We start from the raw sequence: 24,166 nt of genomic DNA on the forward strand, positions 1-24,166 counted from the left end.
TATAATTATGCTACACAATGTAAAAATTGTCAAGAGCAATAAATAAATAAATTTTACCATTTATGCCTAAAAGAACCTCATTTAAAGCTTTTTATTTTGCTAAATATGAGATCAATCAATCAATCAATAAATCTTTATTCAATACATACAACAAGTGTACATGAATGTGTCATCAACCTAAAACTACTACACATGATTTCACCTACTTCCCTACTTGCTTAGTCATACAGTTTTTTTTGTTACAGTGTTCAAAACTTTCTAAACTATAAAATTCGCTATAAATTAAAAACCCCTTGAGTTTATTTTTGAATTTATTTACGCTACTTTCGTTTCTAATACTGCTGGGGAGGGAATGCATGAATTTGATTCCAATATAATTAGGACTTTCCTTAAATTTTTCTTTTTTATAATTTTTAGTTATGAAATTTAGTTTGTTTCTAGTGTTATAATTATGTATGTCTTTCTGTCTTTGAAGTTCTGATTCATGATTTTTAACATACATTATCGTCTTATAAATATAGAGACTGAAAACGGTAAAGAACTCTAATTCTTTAAAATGATTTTTACAGGATTCGTTTATATCGAGATTAAGGATACACCTAATGGCTTCTTTTTGTAAATGTAAAATTTTGTTTAAATTGAATTTACTTGTTCCTCCATAAATTTCTATACCGTAAGAAATATGTGAGTGAATAGTAGCAAAGTAAACCTTTCTTAAGATTTCTCTGTTGTACAATGGATATAAGCGTCTAATAGCAAAAATACTTGAGGTGATTTTATTACACAAGTTGTCAACATGTGAGGTCCAATTAACTGTGCTATTTAAGGTGAGGCCTAAAAATTTAGTTTCATAAACAAAATTATTGTTAAACAGTTCTTTTCTAGATTTTTTAGATTCAAACTCAATGAACGTTGTTTTATTTTCATTTAGTAAAAGATTTTTTTCATTCAAGTAATCTTTAATTATTGTGAGTGAATCATGAGTTTTATTTATAAGAAGCTCCATATTCTTATCATAAATCGACATACTTATGTCATCTGCATACAAGCACAGAGTATTATTTTCTACATGTTCAAATAAATGTTTTGGCATCCCTCCCAAGTAGCACAAGAACAAGAATGGGCCCAACACTGATCCTTGTGGCACTGAGTATTTTACTGTCCTAACCTCAGATTTAATATGGTACATTTTATTCCCACTTAAATGAACAATGTTAACAAACTGTTGGCGTCCCTCCAGATAAGATTCAATCCAGCTTAACTCTTTGCCACCAATTCCATACATTTTAAGTTTATTTAGTAACTTTAAATGGTGCACGCTGTCAAATGCCTTGGACATATCCAAAAAGGCACCAATTACTTTGTTGTCCTCATCCAACTTTTCCAACACATTTTCAATATAAGATATAAGTGCTGTAGTGGTGGATTTGTTTTTTCTATAACCATGCTGCTCTTTATCTAATAAGTTATTAATTTCAAAATAATCCACTAGCTGAAAAAGAAAGCATTTTTCAAATAATTTTGAAAGAGCTGGTTGAATTGCCAATGGTCGATAGTTATTTGGATCTTTTTTGTCTCATTTTTTATATACCGGGATAATTTTTGAAATTTTCAGCTTATCAGGATAAACACCTGTTATAAGTGAAGCATTAATGACGTGTAAAAGTGGCTTTAATAAAACAGATTTAGATTCTTTTATTATTCTAATCGGAATTTCATCATAACCTGATGACCATTTAGGTTTTAATTGGTCTATTATGGATATTAAAATTGGTTCATCAATTGTTTTGCACTTAAACTTAGTGTTTGAAGCAAAATTTTCAGAACTAGTTTGGGTTTTATTCAGATTTGGTAAAACATGATGTTCCACCATATCAGCAAAATTATTGTTTAATATATTTGAAACAGCATATGGGTCCTCTATTTCGGCACCATTCTGCATTAGTATAACATTATTATGCACCTTATCTTTTTTACTTTTAGTTTCAGAGTTCACAATCTGCCAAACAGTTTTGTTAACATTGGTCGAGTTCCTAATTTTATTGTTAAAATGATTTTTTTTCTTAAGCTTTATAATTTTTCTATATCTTTTTTTACGTTCTTTAATACAATTCTTTAACTTAATGTTACTTCTATCATTCCTGTACAATTGGTGCTCTGCAATTAATTGACGGTGCTCATTGATAATTTCATCATCGATCCAGCTGTTATTTACTTTACTCGTGACTATTTTAGTTTTTGGAAAATGTAAATCAAAATAATATTTAAGTGTGTTATAGAAGTAAGTAAATTTGTCTTCAACATTACAGTTATAAAGCTTTGTCCAATCCTCCTTGGAGAGATCATGAATGAAGAGTTTAATGTTTTCAGGTTTAAATCTTCTTTCAAATTTATGTATTTTAGAATTTATATTCTTTTTACTTTTTAAATTTAAAATTTTGAAGAGTTGTCCATCATGGTCTGACAAAGCTGTGATTAAACTTTCTACTTTAAAACATTTGTCATCTATGTTGGTGATAAAATTATCAATAGCTGATTCATTATGTTCAGTAACTCTAGTTGGTATTTTAATAGTATATTGAAAACCATGCATTTGTATTATATTCACAAAACTTTTTAGCGAATTTCCCTATAGGGAAGTAGCTATTACCGTAGGTCTCATGGTAAGACTTAGGCCCGGGACCGATTTACTTTTTCATTTTGATGTCCCCAGAGGCCAAAAACACCATTCGTTCAAATTTTTATATATGTATATATATATATATATATAGATATATATATATATATATAGATTTATATATATATGTGTCCGTGAACACGATAACTTGAGTAATTTTTATCCGATTTTGATGAAATTTGGTTTGAAGGTGTAAGGCGGGATAAACTTGAATGAGTTCGCGATCCAGCATGATCGGACCATGGGAACAAGATTTTATGGGGGGTTTTATGGGGTAAAAATTGGTTTTTCTCACTTTTGACCCTCAAAACAAAAAATTTTCCAATTTTTCTCTAAACCTTCTTAAAGAGCTTAAAAAAACAAACAATTCAGTATATCAAAGTGTTTTTGTACGGTTATTGGTTACTGTTTTAATACCGTACAGTATATAGATTAATGAGAATTCATTAGTTTTGATTCAAAGTATATTATTTAATTCAGATACAGTTATAAAGCAAGAACCTTCAAAATATTTACAATTCAAAGTCAATAAACCAACAGATGTTAATTATAACATCTGCTTAATATTACAACATCTCTCCTTTTTAGTTGCCCTCGTATCTTTTCACAGGTTTCACGATTCTTCCAAACCTTGTTCTAACTTCTTCATTAGATTGGAGACTTGGTTGTGAATAAGAAGGATTGTTATTGTTTACAAACAGCCTTGTATTGAAAGTTGGTGTACTGGTATTTCTAGAGACTTGTCTTGGTGCTTTCTGATTACTCTGATTAGTGTTGTTGGTTTGAGAGGTAGGGGTTTTGAGTAAGCTCCGTTCATTGTTTAAGTCTATAGGAGTTTTCGGAGACTGATCGTTATTTTTAGAGAAAGGAAGTGGAGTAATACTTGCTGATTGTTCAGGACTGGTTTGGCTTTTGTACGGAATCAAGTGGTATCTGTTTCGGCGTACTGTGTTTCTTTCAGTATTTACCCAATAAGATCTTGGCTCATTGGCTAGGTTTGTTATTGTACCCTGACGTTTTAGATCTTTGATCCACACTTTTTGTCCTCGTTGCAACTGGGGTAAATCCCTGGTACCGTGATGCTTATCATATTGATTTTTGTAGGATTCTCTGTATTTTTCCTCCCTCTTCTTGAAACTGGATAAGTCAGGTCTTTCAGAAAGCTTCTGTGGCAATACAGGTAAATTATCTCGTAACCTCCTGTTGAACAAAAGTTGTGCTGGGCTAAGCCCGTTGGCTGTAAGGGGTGTGTTCCTGTAGGTGCAAGGTATGGGTCTTCTTTGTTCTTTCGTAAGACACTTTTAGCTATTTTTACAGCAGCTTCTGCAGAGCCGTTACTTTGATGATGTCCGGGACTGCTTGTTGTTAGTTTGAAGTTGTACTTTTGTGCAAAAACTTTAAACTCAGAATTTTCTAAGCATGTCCGCTGGGAAGCAAACTGAGTTCCACAGTCTGATCTAAGTTCGACAGGTATTCCGTGGCGACAAAAAATTGATTTGCATTTCTCTATTATCTCACTTGTAGTTAATGTTTTTAATGTTGCTATTTCAAAGTATCGACTGTAACAGTCTGTCATTACTAGAAACCAAGTCCCATTAATTTTGAATAAATCGATGCATGCTTTCTCCCATGGACGAGAAGGAATTTCAGATGTCATTAGTGGTTCATGATGCTGGGATCTAAATTCTGTGCATTTAGGACACTCATTAACCGTTTGTTCTATGTCCGAAGATATACCTGGCCACCACATGCTGTGACTTGCTCTAAGTCGGCATTTACTGATTCCAAAATGTCCGGAATGAATTCTATTTAGCATATCAAGTCTTAGGTCACTAGGAATAATGAGTCTATCTCCTTTCAGCAAAACACCTTCACAGAAGGAAATTTCGTGGCGGACTGGGAAGTAAGGTTTTAATGCATTAGGCAATTTGGATTTGTCCGGCCATTCAGAGGAGCAAAACTGCTGAATTCTTCGGAGAATCGGGCATGATTTTTGTGCATCACATATTTTCTGGATTATAGCATCGGTTGTACCCAAATTTGTAATTACTGAACTAACAGCAAATTCAACTTCTTTTTCTAAGTCGTATGATTCTTTAGAAGGCAGAGGGCTTCTTGAAAGACAGTCGGCTGTCGCAAGATGTTTTCCTGGAGTGTATGTAACTCTATAGGAGTATCTCATAAGTCTTAGACGTAGTCTCTGAATACGGGGTGTTAGGTCATTCAAATCTTTGTTTGTTAGAATACTAACGAGAGGTTTGTGGTCTGTTTCAATGATTATGTCTTTGCCAATTATGTATTGTTTTAGTTTATCACAGCTCCAGGTTACAGCAAGGGCTTCTCTTTCTATATTGGAGTAGTTTTTTTCGCTCTCAGTAAGTGTTCTTGAGATGTATGAAATAGGTTTCCATTTGTTGTCTACTTGTTGCTGAAAGAGTACTCCACCAAGACCTGTTTGAGATGAGTCAGCAGACACCATGGTAGGGCGGCTAGAATCATAGAACGCCAGTTGGGGAGCGGAAGCAAGAAGTGACTTTATCTCTTCAAAGGCTATATTTTGTGTTTTGCCCCAAACAAATTCATTTCTTGTACTTAAAAGGTCTGTAATTGGTTTAAGTATTTGGCTTTTATTTGGAATATATTTTCCTACAAAATTTACCATTCCAATAAATCTTTGCACACCTGCTATGTTAGTAGGAGGAGGCAATTTTGTTATGGCTTCCACCTTTGATTCATCAATTTTGATACCATCCCTTGATAATTGGTGGCCTAAAAATGTGAGAGACTTTTGTGAAAACTGGCACTTGCCTTTATTTAGAGTAAAGCCTGCATTTTGAAGCTTTCCAAGTACTTCTTCAAGAGCATGATCGTGTTCTTCTTTGGTTTTTCCCCAAACAATGATATCATCCATATGAGCGACTGCATTCTTTTGTCCATTGAGGGTCTTGTTCACTAACTGTTGGAAAATCTCTGGTGCTGAACTTATACCAAAGGGCAATTTTAAAAACTTGAAACGACCGAATGGCGTTAAGAAAGTGGTCAAATCTTGTGATGTCTCATCTAAACTGACTTGCCAGAATCCGTGGTTGGCGTCTAATTTTGAATATAGCGTTGCTCCAGAGATTTGAGCTAGAGTTACATCAACTGGTTGGATAGGATAGTATCTTCGCTTTACACTCCGGTTTAATTTTGATAGGTCTACACAAATGCGAACTGTATTGGAATCTTTCTTGGGAACAACAACCATTGGAGCACACCAATCTGTTGCATGGTGGACTTCAGCTATGACTCCCATGGAGATCATGTTTTTCAATTCTTCTTTTGTAGCCTGCCACAGAGGCAAGGGGATCCGGCGAGGGGCATTGATAGCATAAGGAACGACATTATCTTTTAGTTCGACTTTATACTTTTCAGTAACATTCCCTAAGCCATTGAAAAGTTTTGGGTAATTAGCGAACCACGAGTTAGAACTTATTTCATTTATTCTAGATACAAGCTGGAGCTTTTCAATTGCTGGTTTTCCTAAAAGAGGAACAGAAGTCCCTTTAGAAACATATATTGTTTCATAGCATGTTGTATTCTTGTATGACATTTTGACAGTAGCCATCCCTAAAATTGACAGATCTTGCCCATTAGCCCCTTTAAACTGTTTAAGGGTAGGCGACAATCTAATTCTTCTGTTTAATTTAATGTCTGATGGCACGACTGTTACATCTGCTCCTGTATCTATTTTGAATGCAACACTGTCACTGTCATTGATATTTAATAATACTGTCCATGGATCAGTAGGCCTAGATGAATAAATTTGGCTTGGAGTCACCGAACCAATAAAGTCTTGTGATTCAGGGTTTAGATTATCAATTGATTTAAAATCGTCAGTTTCAACATGGTTTACGTTTTTTGATCGACAAACTTTTGAGAAATGTCCAACTTTACCACAGAGTTTACATGTGTGGTTTCTAGCAGGGCACAAATACTTTTGGTGAGATGGAGTCAAACCACACCAAAAACAAGATTTGATATTTTTATGAATGGCTTTAGCATTATTGGGTTTGTTAGGAAAAGTATCATTTTGTGAACTAAATTGATTAGTACTTTGGTTTGCATGGGAATGGTTGGAAAAGTTAGGATTCATTTTAGTGATTGTGTCTACTTCAGAGTGTGATAGTTCATGCTTTTGCTTCTTTAGTTCCTCAGACTTCCGAATAGTGTTTACAGCAAAGTCAAGTTTTAGGTAATTTTCTAACTGAAGACGATCGCTAAGGGGTTCGTCATGCATACCAACTATCAAGACCATTAAAATCATTTCCTCTTCAATCTGTCCCCATTCACAACTTTTTGCTAGAGAATGAAGAGCAGTTACAAAGTCTTCTATAGACTCTGTTGATCCTTGTTTACGCTTTAAAAATTTAGCTCTTTCAAAAATTATATTCTTTTTTGGAATGAAATACTGTTCAAACCTATTCAAAACAACATTGTAATTGTTGATATCTGATTCATTTAGTTTAAATGAATCGAGTATTTGTTCTCCCTTTTCTCCCATGCAGTAAATAAGCATATCTACCTGTGTTATGCCGCTGGCTTCTTTAAGGCCGCTCAATGAATGGTATCTTCCAAAACGTTTTCTCCATCTTGGCCATTCACTGGGTTTGAATGTAAAAGGTTCTGGTGGTTTCACATTTAGGGAAATTGCAGCTTCATGAGGCACATTAAGGGAAACATTAGGTTCATTCGACGACTGCGCCATGTTTTAATACCGTACAGTATATAGATTAATGAGAATTCATTAGTTTTGATTCAAAGTATATTATTTAATTCAGATACAGTTATAAAGCAAGAACCTTCAAAATATTTACAATTCAAAGTCAATAAACCAACAGATGTTAATTATAACATCTGCTTAATATTACAACAGTTACGGAGAAAACTAAAAAAAATTTAAATTTAAAATTCCCATGTTATTCTTATGGAGAATATTGTAAAATGTTGTAGTTTGCTTGTTTATGGATATCTTTTGATCAAACTTGGCAAATATATTCATTTTATACTAAGCATGTAGCAGCAAACCTAGGTACTCGTTAAACCTAATGTTATTTAAATAGATCAATTGAAAATCAATTCAGCCAAATGGAAATTCGCTTAGACGGCAGGTTTGCTGCGGCGGGGGTATTTTCTTTTTGTCTTCCTTCAAAACATCAATATTAAAATCGGCCCCCAGTAGAATGTTACGGTTAATTTTATTTAAAATTCGCAACAGTTCATTTAATTTGTCTAGATAGATTTCAGCATTATCAGATGGGGTTCTGTAAAGACCCACAACTAAAAATTTTTCTTTCCCAATTTTAATTTCAGTTATACAAGATTCAAATGTTTTATCTTGATTAAGTGATGTCAAAGAATTAAATGATACATTTTTGAAATTGATATTTGTTGATACCAGTATTAAAACGCCCCCTCCTCTAAAATCAGTTCTAGCAAACCAGGTAGCCACTTGAAACCCAGGTATTTTGAGTGTCATAATTTCATTTTGGTTTAATTTATGTTCCGTTAAAATAATGATTTGCGGCTTTAGTTCTACAATAGTAATAATTAATGAATCAATTCTAGTAGCTAAACATTGTATGTTTTGGTGGAAGACAGTTATGCTAGACTGCTTATTTATGTTTGTTAATACAGCCTTAGTTGCTTTAGAATTAGGCTCAATTACTTCACAGGTAACCCTGGCCATAACCATAAACCATAAACCAGATATTTACTTTGCCTTCACTTTATATATTTAAAATGATGGTGAATTTTAAAATTAATTATTAAATGTACAATGATAAACAAATCAGTCATCCGTATCCTACAACGCTCAAAAAATTTTCAATATCCAAAATTTAAAAATGATTTCAAACAAAACCTTTTACAGAAAAATTATTATTTGATTTCTGATTATTTAAATGTAAGTAAATGTATTTTAATTTAAGCTATGTAGATGGTTTTATTTTCTAGTCTTTTTTATCTTTGACAATATCACATGTTTCACCAGCTAACGCTGGATTTGTGAAATGTTTCGTGATAATCAAGTAATATTTCATTTTATTTCAGAAAAGAAATAGGCGTCTAGTCTTACTTTAAAACAATATTAACCATTTGCCTATGCTTGGGCCGGCGACTTCCCATCTCTGTCCCTCGGGACATTTACTTGGGATGCCCTCTTCCAAGTTAACCCATCTAATAACAAAAGCTCAGTGTGAGCTCGGGATCGGTTGGAGGAGGGCGATATTTCAAGTGCGTGGAGAAACATCCTTTTTTGGTGAGTCGGTGGCTCAGTTGGTAGCGTCATGGACTTCGGGCCTAAGGCAACGATGTTGTGGGTTCGGATCCTGGTCACTGCCACTAAAATTTATCAGAACAGGTCACCTTCGTACTTTACCAGCTCACCCCTTGCTTTGCTGGATACGTTCCACGCACAGATCTGTAGTCTATGTGAACGGGCAAATGCAAGGTTAAAAGAGGCCGCCAACTCTTAAAAAATAAAAAATTACTTTCATCCCATTTCTAATAATCGTATAGGCTTATACGATATGCATTTTGAATCTGATAATTTAAGAATATGACGGAAACTAGTTGTGTTGATTTGAAAAGCCTTGAAGTGAGATTGGTGGCTGATTCACACACACTGGTTTCATACCACCAGTTCAGTTACATACCACCTTCCATTGCATTCCTTCACTTACCGTACATTATCTTACCTCCTTGGCCACTGAAACCTTAAGAGGATTCTGGCCTCCCATTCTCTTCTGATGTAGATCCCAGTTTGGAGATGTCTTCTTGGTCTTTCCACTTCATTCTTGGTCTTCCCAAGTATCGTCTATCTTGTGGTACTCCTTGGAATACACTTTTAAAAGATTATGTATCTCTCCACTGCGGATAGTGGGTGTTTGTACATTTTTTGCCTTCTGTTCTTTTGTATCTCAACCTCTGTTTTAACTGTATCTGTGTCTGTACTTTGAAATGGCCCTTATATTTTCTTTGCACTCTATTCTCAAACCCAGTAAAAAGGTTTTTCGATTCTTTGGTCAGTGCCCAAGTTTTTGAACCATGCAGTACTACTGGGATAGTTATAGTTTGGTATGGATTGATTTTGATTTCTACTGACACGATGCAGCTTAGTCAACAGTTTTCCAGAGACCTACTACACCAGTTGACATTTTCATTACTAACCAAAATTTTGTTATGCCGACAAGTTGTAAGACACTTGCATATTATACTTTATATTACTTTACTTTGAAATGGCGACCATACGAAAGTAGGTATTTTAAGCCAAGTATTAATGGACATGAGTGTAGTATGAGTTGCGCGATCTTGTAGTCTTGTTAGAGACTAAGGGCGACAAATTCCTTAGCATACTTGGGAATAACGAATAGAAATTCTAACAATTATTGATATTCGTTAGTCTTTTCGGCTAACTTCTATCATATTTGTTAATTTTTCAAAAGTACTGGAAATAACTTCTACTCAGTTAGATTCTAGCTAACGAATAGATAATATACTCATTAGTAGTTTTAGAGGTTAAATAGCTAGATTTTTGGATGGACGGAAGAACCTCAAGTACGAGTTTTTTGCGCATTCAGTAAGATTTGAGTGTGGCCATAAGGGTCAGCGCCCTTTGTCACAATCAACGCAGGGGGTGGGGAAAGGGAAAGTCCAGTTGCTTTGGTATGCGCGTAAGCAGTGGGCCCCTGGCAGCCAATAACAAAACTGCAAGTACTGAGGGGTGGGGAGGCGGGATGTTTGTTTGGTGATTTGTCTTTTTAAAACATTGTCTTCATTTAATGTCCTGTCCATTCTCTGACAAGTGTGAAGTTATTTTTTCTGTGGTAGCAGCCTAGACCCATGATAATCAACTCCCGATTAACCGGGTTAAAGTAGGGTTAAGGCTTCCCGGATAAAATCTAGTTAATCGGTAAAATAGTATTAAATCGGAAAGTGTATTAAAATACTATAAAGTATTAAATTATGATAATTAACGTGTAAGCATTAAAACACAACTGAATGTTATATTTGACAGAAATCACAATGAATGACATACGTATTTGAACACAATGACACTTACTTGTGCTGTTTTGTTTTGGTTATTAAGACTGGCTGTCTACATTTAATTTTACATATTTTTCCTGGAAAGTGTCCCTGTACTTGTCCCTGTTAGGCCCCAATGCGGTTAAAACGATTACGGTATTTCGCGAGTTGAGGGTACATGCTTTAAGCTTTTTAAGTGTTTCTTAGTTGTCATATTTTAGTAATAGTTAAGTAATGGGTTTAATAAGTTATTAAGGTAATTTAACAATGTTTAGTTAGTAATAGTTAATAGTTAACACAACTACAAGTTAGTTACTACTAAAATGTGTCATTATTACATTTAATACATAATCCTTTAAAACAACTGCCCAACAAACAACAAACTTCTCCGAAAACTAACTTTATTTTCTATCAGTTAGTTTTTAACTAACTACTGTAATAACTTCTACCAGTTACTTTTTATGGGACTAACTAATAAAAACTTGTAACTAGTTAGAATTTTTGACTAAATTTCCCAACTATGTAAAAAAATATACAGCTGTTAACTAATAGCCATATAGCCAATGGCAACTAAGGGACATACAATTTATAGTGGAATCCGATCCACATTTTTACCTTGTAATAAACCAATTGGTCTAATTATCAGGGTAGTACTGCGAATAGTCGTAGTACTCACTAGTGCGGATGTTAATCCACACCAGGGAGTATCGCATCCACAGTACATGCCTATAAATATCCACAATTTGTAACCTCCAAGTAGCTGGATTACAGGACGACGGCACCACCCCAGTCATCGCTTTATCAAACAAGTTTTGCTAAAAATTAGTTAACATTTGTACTGTACCTATTTATGAACTTATAATTAAAGAGATTGCATTTACAACAAAATTTGATTATACGATGTTTGAGATATATAGTTCAAAATTACACATTTCCTGATAATGCAGATCCTTTACGATAGGAAAAAACTACATTTTAAAGTGAAATCGTGTTTAGGCAAACACTGACTAGCAATATGTTTGTAAACAAATAACTTGTAACATAAACATACAGCACAAGACAAAAAAATAGTATCCGTATCAATCAACCATCGCAGAACTACACTAGCACAGACTAGCCCTCAATACTCAGGAAGCAAAATTTTCAATAAATTACCACAAGAAATAAGATTTTGTGAAGATCAAGCTAAATTCAAGAAAATGCTGAAGATGTTTCTATTAAATAAAGCCTATTATTCAGTAGAAGAATTCCTTGAAGAGTGAAGGCTGACAACTACCAATGACGACCACGGCTGAAAAGCTTCCAGTGGGATAAATACAAGTATGCAAGTAAGTAAGTAAACATTTCAATGACAGTTTGAAACCAGTTGTTGTTAAACCAGGACTGAAACGGCTTTAAATTGTTAGTGTCGGCTGCTAGGCTTTTTACAAATTATAAATTAATAAAAAAAACTCAAACCCTAAACTAAAATTATGGCTTCTACATTCACTTCTTTTTAAAATTATATTTCTTTCAAGACAAAACTAAAGATAATCGATCAAATGGTAGATTCAGAATTGTGAAATTTAAAAAAACCCTGTGACGTGTTATATGATAGCTTGTTTTAGAGTGGTTTTAATTAGTGATTAGTGGGTGAATTAGTGAACTACTTCACCAGTGCTCAAGGAACATGAGCGTCCGTCATGGTGGACACTTCCTCGGTGCTTGTGGTTGATTATTGTCCTATAGTTTGATAACGTCACTTACTGCTGAATTGATGTTTATACATATTTTGTTGTTAAGAAGTATAGATCGCGCCACTCATCCTACACTCATCTCCATTCATACTTGGCTTAAAATACCTACTTTGTATGGTCGCCATTTCATTGAAAAAATAATATAACAAAACAAAAATTTCAGTTCTGCCTAAAATTTATTTAAACATTTTATTATTAGTCAATGTGTCAAACTAACTCATGGATAATTAATTGTGTTAACTGACTAAAGGGTGAAAAATTAATATCTGTCCAAACATTAATATCTCTTGGATTCATTGTTTACGGCCATGGGTAAATATTGAATGAATAAATAAAAATATTACACAATTAAAAGTTTATTAAACAACTTCTTTTGGAATTCAGAAACATAATTGTTGTACACAAGTCATGACTACAATAATGCGTAGGATCAACAAACGCAACCCTTCACTTAATGTATAATGTACTTGATTGCAAATTTGTTGATTGGAAAACAAAATTTTACGTGGGACCAACAAACTTGCAAGCACCTAATAAGGCAGCTGAACCAAGACAAAAGACAAACCTCTTGTAACAATTTCCCCCTAATATGGCCTCAGTGAAATCCAAGACCATAAAATTTAAGTTCCAGGCATACTCAGTTAAATATTAGTGAAAAGTATCCGGCCAAAGTTCTGCATTTAGCATGATCATTGCTCATCAAACATATTAAAAATTATCACCAGTCTTCATTAATGCTTTAACATACACATTTGGGAAAGTATACCAAACAATAGCTTAATAAACAGTCTTATCATATTTACTAAAAGGCACTTCCAAAACTTTACAGTTATACAATAATTACAAAGTATTGTATGCATCTACATGAGGAATTCGTTTGGATAAAATATGTTGTACAATACACTTAGTAGTATATTTACATAAATTGCATGATAATGTTAGTTGACCATCGTGATGATGCTTATTTACATTGGACCACTCACTCTTGAACTTTTTAAAATACAGTAGACCCCCTCTTAACCTATATTAACGGGACCAGTGCTAGGTCGGATAACTCAAAAGATCGGTTAAAACAGGCAATCCCTAAAAAAATAAAAATAATTACTCCTAAATTACTTTTTATTATTTTTTTAAACAAATGAAGTACTATTAATTTGGAATCATATAATCATTATTCTGAAGTTGTGTATGCAAAATTTACAAATTAAACTACACTTCTCTCCTTTTTTTTAGTATTGGCAAAAGAAAAATCACTAATAAACCCAAAACAAGGTAAAGTCAAATACTTTCAGTTAAATAAATTATAGTCAGAGGCAAGAGTCAATAAAAATTCTTTTTTAATACCTTTGGTAAATAATATTAATTTATGCTTTAGAAATCCATCGTAATACAGTAGATACTAAGTAAAAGCAACAATTTTGTTACAAGACTGGATGTTTATTTAAAGCTGAGCGTGGGAGCGGAAATGCTGAGATTCCTAGAAAGCGGCGTTTAATCCAAACTGCTCTCAAAACAAAAACAAACTTAATATTTTACGAGCGAGGGCGGATAATCTGGTTATCGGTTAATGTGAGGCCGATTAAGAGTGGGTCCACTATAAGAACAATGATCTAAATAAAATTAGCAACAAGAGTAATAGTATGCTAGCATCATTTCTATACGTACTATTCAGTGATACATAAAGTTTATCATGATTAAACAATAGTAAAATGTACACTAGCACAATTGCAATAGACAAAAAGATTGACAATTGACAGCTGTCTAAACAGCTGCTTATTTACAATAACAATCTTGAAAATAAGTTTCAAGTAGTTTTGAGGGGTTATCTTTACATGAAAGTATTTTTTCCTATCACTTCGTGGAAATGATCAGCTGTCGATCCGGTAACAACCAGTAAGCAAATAAAATAACCTTAAAAAAACAAAGATAGCCTAAATGGCATTTTATACATCTACAAAGTTAATCTGTCTGTTGTAAAAAGTTAATTAGGGTGGTAGGAAGAATCTTGTGTGTATTACGAGCACCAACAGTCATTGCAGCACTCAGCTGAGCGGCAATGATGTACTTTGTGCTCTTAAGTGTTTTCTAGTTTTCCAAATAATGTTGCAGAATGACAAAAAATTTAGTTCATCACACGGGCAAAAAGTGTCTTTTCAAAGAGTCAGAATAAGTCACATTATGCCACCACTTTCTTAGTGATGAAATATATAGTATTTTAGTCATATAAAAATTTTATGTTGTTTTAAGGAACCACTGAGAAAAAAAAATAATAAGGATGTTTTGCTTTAATTTATGTTTCTAATTACAATCATACACCCCTCAAAACCTTAAATTAATATAAATTTTAGATTACACAATATACAAATACACAACTAAGTAGTAATTTTATATAGTCAATTGGACAAAATGTGTCATTCTAAATGCTTTACATGTTAGGTAGAATTTACAAAGTTGATGTAGGCCTTAGAACACACCCATGTTTGTCAGAACCATATCATCTATGAACTGAGCTGCTTTTCTGCACTCAGCATTAATTCCCATAAGTAGGTCTCGCAAAGTTTCTTTTGTCAGATTTGGCATTTCTTTCTGGAAAATAAGTATCAAACTGAATGCAATAAAAAGACAATACAAATCAAAGTAAATATTGTACAGCATTATTACAAATTAAGATTCTTCTGAAATGTTCAAATCAAGTAGATTAATAGTGTCCTCCATAAAATCTACCCCTGGTTATTTTAGTAGGCATGTTTTTGAGTATATATATATGTATATATACATATATATATATATATATATTTCTAAGTGAATATTAAAATACCAAAGTACTCTATGGACACAGAAAAAGTTTTAAGGGTACTTTTATCTTTTTGCTACTTTTTTTTAAGTAGCCCTCATTTGTGTATATGATAACAACAAAAATTATATATATATACAGGGTTAGTAAAAAGTCTGGAGACCCCCTGTTAATTTTTTAACGGCCCATACTAGAAAAACCAAACTCGGCACACCTTTATGGCATGTTATGAAGTACTTTTTGGGCATAAGCGCTACTGGGTGTACATCCCCAAAATGGGGGATTTTGGGGAAAACTCAAAAATTTCAAATAGTAAGACACATCAAGCGATCCCTCATTTTGAAGGTCCTGGTAAAATAAAACGAACAACGCAAACTAGAGGTCTCTGTCTAAATCCAGTAAAAAATGGCAGTCAATTGAAATTCTCCGAATTTAAATTTAACTTACAGCTTTCCAAGACTTGAGACCCCTTGTAAAGTTTATAACATCTCACATTAGGAAAACTAAACTTTTGCACACCTTTATGGCATGTTATGAAGTACTTTTTGAGCTTAATTGCTACTTGGTTCCCAAACCCAAAATGGGGGATTTTGGGGGAAACTAAAAATTTTTAAATGTTAAGCCCCATCGAGTGACCCCTCATTTTGAAGGTCATGATAAAAGAAAGTTAACAACGCAAACTAAAGGTCTGTACCTTAACACAGTAAAATATGGCAGCCAATTGAATATAAAATTGCAAGTTAATTCTGTTTTCTAAAGATTTCAATCAGCTGCCATTTTTTACTGGATTGAAATAGAGACCTCTAGTTTGCGTTGTTAGTTTTCTTTTATCAGGACCTTCAAAATTATGGGTCGCTCGATGGGTCTTACCGGTACCATTTGAAATCTTTGAGTTTCTCCCAAAATCCCCCATTTTAGGGATGTATACCAAGTGGTGGTTGTGTCCAAAAAGTTACTTCATCACATGCCATAAAGGTGTACCGAGTTTAGTTTTTCTAGTATGGGCCGTTAAAAAATTAACAGGGGTCTCCAGACTTTTTACTAACCCTGTATATAATGAAATGAAATGAAATGAAATGAAATAATGAAATATGCTTTATTGTCTTTTGAATTTGTACAAATCATCGACAATGTCAAGATACAGCTACAATTATAGCATAGTCAGGTAATTAATTAATAAAATACTTATAGCTAACTTAACAAAGGGAGACATATTATAATATATATTCTAAATGAATAATTACAACTGAAGAATCTTATTCTTAAAAAAATCTTCCAAACTATAAAATGGGTTATTGGTCAGCCAACAATAAAATTTACTTTTGAAATCCTTTATATTGTGTAATTTAATTATGGATTCAAGAAAGTTGTACAGTTCAGTATTGTTCACATTTCCAGTATCTTTAAGCAAACTATACAAACACAATAGCCTTTCTTTCATTTGACCCAACTCTTTAGTATACCATCCCTTGTTCAGTTTGTTCAAATACTTAGGTTTGAATAGTTTACCTTTATTTTTATTTGGGACCATAAAATAATTAATATTGTTGATTAGTATATTAAATAAACATTGTAACTGCATATTAGCACTACTACTCTCAGACTTGGACATTAAAGATAGCCAATCATAAGTAGACAATTTTAGAGACAGATGTACATGACTTTTAATAGGTAGATAAAACTGAATGGGATCTTTTGAGACTAAATGAGATGTATTATCTATAACTAATGGTTCATTCTGCATATTAACAATAATTCCATCATGGTCCGAAAAAGGAAATTTGAACAAACTTAAAAAAGAGAGCCTAGCAGATTTTTGGTTTACAAACACATTATCTAGACAGTTTGTGCCTCTAGTTGGTGAATTATTTAAATGATAAAAGTTGTACTGTTTAAATAGATTTAACAAGTTTTTTACATTTCTTTTGCTTTTAGTAACATCAAAATTGTGGTTGAAATCACCACCAATGACAATATTATAGTTGTTCCACTGAGTTATAAAAGGTAAAAAAACATCCAAAATCCTTAAAAACTCCAAAGGTCTACCATTAGGCGAATGATACAAAGAAACAAATATAGTTTTTAAAGAATCTATAAATACGGATGAAACCTCAAAATCCAATTCCTGACAGAATTGGCTTACATCACACAATCTTGAGTTAAATTTAGTATGTACAAATATACAAGTATTCCCTCTTATATGTTTGATTCTATTATAGGAGCTGGCACAATGAAAATTATAAGGAAAAGCTAATTTTATTTCGTCTTCCTTCAACCAGTGTTTAGAGAGACAAATAACATAAATATTTGTGTTAATTAAAAAACTCTCCAAAGCTGAAACCTTGTCTTTTAAACCTTGGACATTTAAATATAAAATATTCAGACTATCATTTCGCCTTGATGAAGGTGTACCATTATGAGCAAGGACCTTGGATGTGTTAAATACAAGGACATAGAGAGTTATATATGTGTCCGTGAACACGATAAGTTAGTTGAGTATTTTTTTCCGATTTTAATGAAATTAGGTTTAAGGGTAAGGCAGGATAAACTTGAATGAGTTCACGAACCAGCATTATCAGACCATGGGAATGGGGTTTTACAGGGGGTTTTATGGCGTACATATCTCTCAATTATCTATTCTTCCTAATTCTCCAGCCTTTTTTTTCTCAGAATCTTGTTTTCAAAAATAATAAGTTTCTTTTCCCATTATTTTGTTAGCGCCTATGTTTCCGATCCATACAGTAGTACTGGAAGAATGATCGAGTGGTAGATTTTAATTTTGGTATTTTTTGACAGAGTTATTGACTTAAGCATATTGATTAGGGACCTGTAATTGCTGAGGCTACAATTTTTCTCTATTTTGAATTTCTTTTTCCTCTTTGTTATCATGTGTTATTGTTATGCCGAAGTATTTAAACTCATTCACATGCTCAAACTCCAAATCTCCAACTTTTAAATTCTCTTTCCGGGCTACTCCTTCGGTTCTAGCTACTTTCATAGTTTTTTGATGGTTTATTGTTAGTCCAACATGGTTGGCTTCTTTTATTAGAACTTTTGTTAAGCTCTCTAGATCCTGTCTGTTTTCTGCAATAAGTGCCACATTGTCAGCAAACGCTAGCACATTTATTTTGGTTCCAATATCAATTCCTGCTGCTAACTGTATAGTCTTATTGAGGGCATCTTCAATACTAAATTAAAAAGGAGAGGTGAAGGAGAGGCTATCTCCTTCCTTGACGCACTCCTGCTGTTACTTCAGAACTTGAAGTCTATTCTCCATTTATTTTCACTTTGCAGCGCAGTGGCGGATCCAGAGGGGGGGCGAAGGGGGACCGCCCCCCCCCTTGGGCATACATAAACATATATTTTTACTGTATGTAATACAGTATTGCATACAAATTGCGTAACATAATTTGTCACACTAACTTTGGACAAAGAAATGGTATAAAACTGCCATTTCGGAGACTTAGTTTACACAAATTTTTCCCCGAACCCCACCAGGCCCCCTGGTTCGCCCCCTTGAGACTGTTCTAGATCCGCCACTGTTGGAGTGTGGTTTTTGAATACACATTCTTGTCAAATTAATAAATTTGTCAGGAATGCCAAACATTTTCATTTTTTCATGCATTTTCTTCCTAAGTACACAATATCATATGCTTTTTGAAAATCAATGAACAGTAGGTGGAATTCTTTATTATATCCCCAATATTTCGAAAGATATTGTTTGATGGTAAATATCTGGTCCGTTGTGGAGCAACCTTGGATAAATCCAGCTTGGTGGTCTTCTATTTTTTATTGTATATATACTTTTGGCCTATTTAGAATTACTTTTTGTTTCTAAGTCTTCCTGTTCTTGGGCTTGAAATTGTTTTATTTTTGCTTGAAGGTCTTCTGAGCTGGTTTTTTCTTGACATGCTGAGGTTGTTTCCACCCCTTTGAAGTTTACATTCCTTGCAGCTCCATGATTTGTAACCAGCTTTAATGATTTTTTTAAAATCACTGGTTGACATTCCAGTACATTTAGAATGGAACCACTTTCTGCAAGGACCTGTGCAAACTATTGCTGAGTCCCTTGACTCCAAGATTACATGCACCATAAAGGAGTCTTAGACATTGTTTGATTTTAATGGATGAAATTAAGTACACAGTTTTCAGAGTTTGTTTTTAAAGAAAATATTGTGTTTTATAGAAGGTATAATAGTTAATTAAATAATGTGAAAAGGCAGTTTTTTGTTTGAGGTTTGGCTGGTTTCTCAGACTAAGTTAAAATCCATCATAAGTAATATAAAATGGGTCCAGTTTTTTCTTGGAGGTTTGGCTGATTCCTCAGATTCAGCTTGATTAACTGACAATCAAGTGTCATGTCAATGTAAGCAGATGTTCTGTGTAGGTAGGCAGAGTGCCTAGGTCACAGTTGCTTAGGTTTCAAGTGTAGGACAGAGTTTCTTCTTCTGCAGAGTCCGCTACCAATTTTTATGACACCCTGTATAAAGGTTACAAAGAAGGTAGATGCGTAAAAAACTTACTGGCGGAAACTTACCGCAATAAACTTTAAGAGATACAATGTTGGGCTCCATCTAGTGCTCAGTTGGTGAAGTAACATGTCCTCAAATAGTGCAGGGTGATTTTTTGCCAAAGCTTCAAAAAGGTTCAGCCAGTTACGATTGTCATCCAAGATTTGACAAAAAGGACTAATAGTCTGTTTATCCATCAGCTTCAATTCAGCAACTGCAACAACAATGAAATTAGTTTAACAATTTAGGTAGGCATGTTTAGCATCAGTTAAGCTTTCAACAGTAACCTGTCATGAGGGCATTTAATTGCTACTTGATTGGAATCAAGTGTAAAAAAGAACAGGTGGAAAGTAAAACAAATATTTTATATTGTAACATTAAGTCAAAAATAACAATTCTTAAAGCAGGAAACCCACAACATGATATTTTTGACAACATACACAATGAATACAAAACTTTACAAAATACAGGCTGGCAAATTATCTTGGTGACTATGACATCTTTCATACGAAGTTTCAACGATTTAAATTAAGTCTAAATAGGCTAAATGTCAAGTTATTTTGAAGCTAGACATTGAGTTTTGGTGCCGTTTTCATTGGCATCTACCACTTCTAACCTGCACTAAGATGGCGGACCTGGCTTCAACTGCTTGTATGTTAGTTAGATAGGCGTGCTCCATCTATTGGTCTTATGTGATTGTTGATTTAAACTAACGGAATTCTGATGAAAATTTTAACATGAATTATTAGCAGTTTTGCAGGGATGATAAACAATAGTTTTTTTTTTTTTAATTTGAATTGCTTGTCAGTTGGCAACAAATCTTAGAGATGTGTATACATTTTTTAGGACAAAATTGAATTGGCAGATATCATGGTAAAGAAGCGTACTAGAAAAAGTTACTGTCGCCTCATCCAATTTTTACAACAGTCAGCTGTTGACATGCTAGGCGAGCAACCGCGACAGTGAGGACGGGGAACAGCTTATTTCATGTTCCTCGTTGGCAAATTGTCTGCTAGCTACTAACATACACATGCATAAGCCATCAGCGGTAGCACAGTAGCCTCATTGACTATATAAACACTTGTGTTAAGGTTTAAATACAGTAGTCAATGCTATAACTGAATTTGATACTATACATATTGTTACTAATATATGAAATGGAGAAAAACGTTACCTTAAAAATACAAAATTTCCCAATTTATATCCAGACCTTTTTAAATAGCTTAAAAAACAAATAATTTTGTATATCAAAGTGTTTTTGTACGGTTATTGGTAACAGGACAAATTCAAAAATTGTAAATTTAAAATTCCCATGTTATTCTTATAAAGAATATTGTAAATTGTTGTAGTTTGCTTGTTTATGGATATATTTTGATCAAACTTGGCAAATTTATTTAAACCATTACAAAACTATTTGGATCATGAACGGTACTCTAGTTTTCTCAAAGTGGAAACGTGAATTGGAATTTTGACAGAAACAATCAAACAAACGTACAGATATTGACATAAGACTCGTTTCGGCTTTCTTATTATATAACACGTAGAAATAACCAAACATGGATCTATCATAACCATTCATGAATCTACGCAATGTACAGACAAAACAGTAAAGACTTTATAATCTTATAATTAAGTATAGTGTTTCTGCCCATGCTTCGCAACGGGGTGAGAATCTTTGGGTCTCTAAATCCACCGTAAAAAATAGTATATTTCGTACCTAGGGCCGAAAGCGAGGTTTTGCCGACTCGAGATCAGGTTTCAAGTTTGAGACGAATTCGAGAACGTGAAACGATCGAGAGCTGCAAACCCATTTTGGCTCGTGGTACGAACGCTATTTTTTACCCAAGTATGTTTTGCAATATAACGTCCCTCTTATTTATGTGAAATATTTTGAGGAATCAGCAAAATCAAAAATAACAATAAATAGTTGTCTAGGCAGCAGTGACAAAAAAACAAGTCTATTGCAATGCCATGGATACAGCTTGTGCATTTAATATAGCCTACATTAATCTTTTAAGTAAATAAGCGATCAAGTGATTTTGCGGCCCTAGGGATGTAAACGCCTGCTCGGCCCCTATATGAAGATGACATATATAGGCTTACCTCCGTCAGTAGTCCAAAATTGTGTCTTTTTCAACTAATGTTGTTCAAAGCTTACATGTTTCGTTGCACTGCAACATCGTCAGAGCTTTTTGTCAAAAACATCAAATGATTTACACATAAAACAAAACACGGAACACGAAACATTTAAACACGTAATAACACGATAGCGCTATCGACACGGCACGGCAGCGGTTGTAGGTAGACTGGACACGGGTTAAGTAACTTCGTCCCGTCCTTCTTCGCGAAGTTACTTAACCCGTGTCCAGTCTACCTACAACCGCTGCCGTGCCGTGTCGATAGCGCTATCGTGTTATTACGTGTTTAAATGTTTCGTGTTCCGTGTTTTGTTTTATGTGTAAATCATTTTATGTTTTTGACAAAAAGCTCTGACGATGTTGCAGTGCAACGAAACATGTAAGCTTTGAACAACATTAGTTGAAAAAGACACAATTTTGGACTACTGACGGAGCCCAGGGGCTATCAGAATGAATAATATGAAGATGACAGCTGGCATGGTCAGAAAAACATAACTTTCAGCCACCAATTAACGTATGTAAAACAGCTAAAACATTATAGTGTGGTGAAAAATTCGTTACACATACTTTTACATTACCATGAATTAATTATATGCATACAGAAAAAACGGAATCACTCTTATTGCGTATTTTAAGGTAAATTTCTTGTATATTCCCATGAAACTGATAATTTACCCAGCACATTAAGGCCTTTAATCCAAGTATCTAAGTTCGTAAACCATACATATAATGTGGCGATAAAATATCAACGACATAGGATGTAGTTTTATGTAATCCTCACGACATTTCATTTGGTCCATTGACTTTAAATCCAATAATTGTCAAAATTATTGGAGCTTGGAAAAAACTGCATGTAAAAAATCGTTACACTAATAAAAGACGACGTGAGGAGCGCGGGCAATGAGCTACAGCGGCTAGAGCATAGCCACATGAATACAGAACGGAATGAAGGAATTAGAACAGAGAACTGGCAACAGCACACGCGAGAAGTAGGGGGGGCGAACACACCGCGCAAGCGCTACAACGCATTAGTGGCATCCTGTCCACACACTGTTGATATATACCGATTTGTGGCAAGGTGCCACAATTAAAAACTGGAATGTTAGATGTTAAAATGGAGTGTTCATTAAAAATATCGATGCACACATGTTTCTACCACCTTCCTTCATCCACTGGTGGCCGCAGTTTGAAAGATGCCACAATTAGGTGTTTGCGAGTATGCGGTAAAACCCCGTATGTGTGTGTGTGGGTGTGTGGGCGCGCGCGTGTGTGTGTCTGAATGCATGTGTTGGGAATGATACATTGTGAGTTCCGATGTATGGATACACACCAACAACGTGAGCTCCGTTTTCAATGTGAGTTCCGACCCCCCGGAGCTCGGATTGAGAAAGCTTCTGATTCATTGTTCTGATGACTTCGGCATCACGGAAATACCCGAAATAACTCGACATAGGTTGGACCTCACTTTACTGCTTTTTACCAAAGTGTGCGAGTGCAAGAGCTTCCTGGACTCGACACCACGTCGCGCTACGATCGCTTTTACACACTACGATGCACACCAACTTAGTTCATACAGCCAATGTGAGCTCCGCCATTGTTCTGACTTCCGCCCCGCAATCCGTTGTTTTCAGCACGTTATTCTCGTATTTATTGTGCCAGGACGTGTTCCAGTTCGAATATATACATCGAGGTTGTGTCTATACGCACTGAGGAGGGGGAGGTAGCTTCGTCATAACATTGTTGTAGTCTGTTGCGTTCTCCAGCTGTGTTTACGGCTGGAATTAGAAATAGACTGCAAATAAAGATAAAGATAAATGACACTGACCAAAGCCTACTCTCAGGCTCCCCAGGTACTTATTTATTATTCTAGTTGCTCTACCAATTCTCTGAATCAGTAATCAATAGTCAGCTATCTTGAAACAGCTGTACCCGTCTTCTGTTCTTTACCATGCTAAATTGTATCCACAACTGTTTACATTTCATGTCAGTATTTAAAGTTACTGTACTTGTAATTCGGGACGTGATTTTTATTTCCTTCCCAATTTTCGGGGTAAAAAAACTAGATTAAATATTATTGCAGATAGCAATAATAATGAGAAACAAAACCAATTTCCACTGTAATAAAAACAATAATGGATAAAAATACACAAGTAACAAGATCTGTTGTTGACTAAACAATTTTAATTCCAAACCAACTCCAATTAACTGTGAAGCATCAATCTAATTATAAACCACTGCTTGCTAAC

At 34.2% G+C, this 24,166-nt stretch overlaps 1 protein-coding gene across 3 annotated transcripts in view; it reads right to left on the reverse strand.

Annotated features, from left to right (window-relative positions):
- Positions 1-12,815: 12,815 nt before the first annotated feature.
- Positions 12,816-24,166, reverse strand: part of LOC128987148 (nuclear factor NF-kappa-B p110 subunit) — a 109,484-nt gene continuing 98,133 nt past the window's right edge. For all 3 annotated transcript variants that reach the window (XM_054407878.1, XM_054407877.1, XM_054407876.1), the window contains exons 20-21: positions 19,809-19,996; positions 12,816-15,063 (exon numbers count right to left, since the gene is read on the reverse strand). In XM_054407878.1, the coding sequence (XP_054263853.1) occupies positions 14,941-15,063; positions 19,809-19,996 (311 nt within the window). In that variant the 3' untranslated portion in view covers positions 12,816-14,940. The remainder of the gene's footprint in view (positions 15,064-19,808; positions 19,997-24,166) is intronic.

The sequence above is a fragment of the Macrosteles quadrilineatus genome, unplaced genomic scaffold (genome assembly GCF_028750875.1).
Source record: "Macrosteles quadrilineatus isolate MER2022 unplaced genomic scaffold, UCM_ALF_1.0 Scaffold_2__2_contigs__length_208266976, whole genome shotgun sequence".
Taxonomy (NCBI): domain Eukaryota; kingdom Metazoa; phylum Arthropoda; class Insecta; order Hemiptera; family Cicadellidae; genus Macrosteles; species Macrosteles quadrilineatus.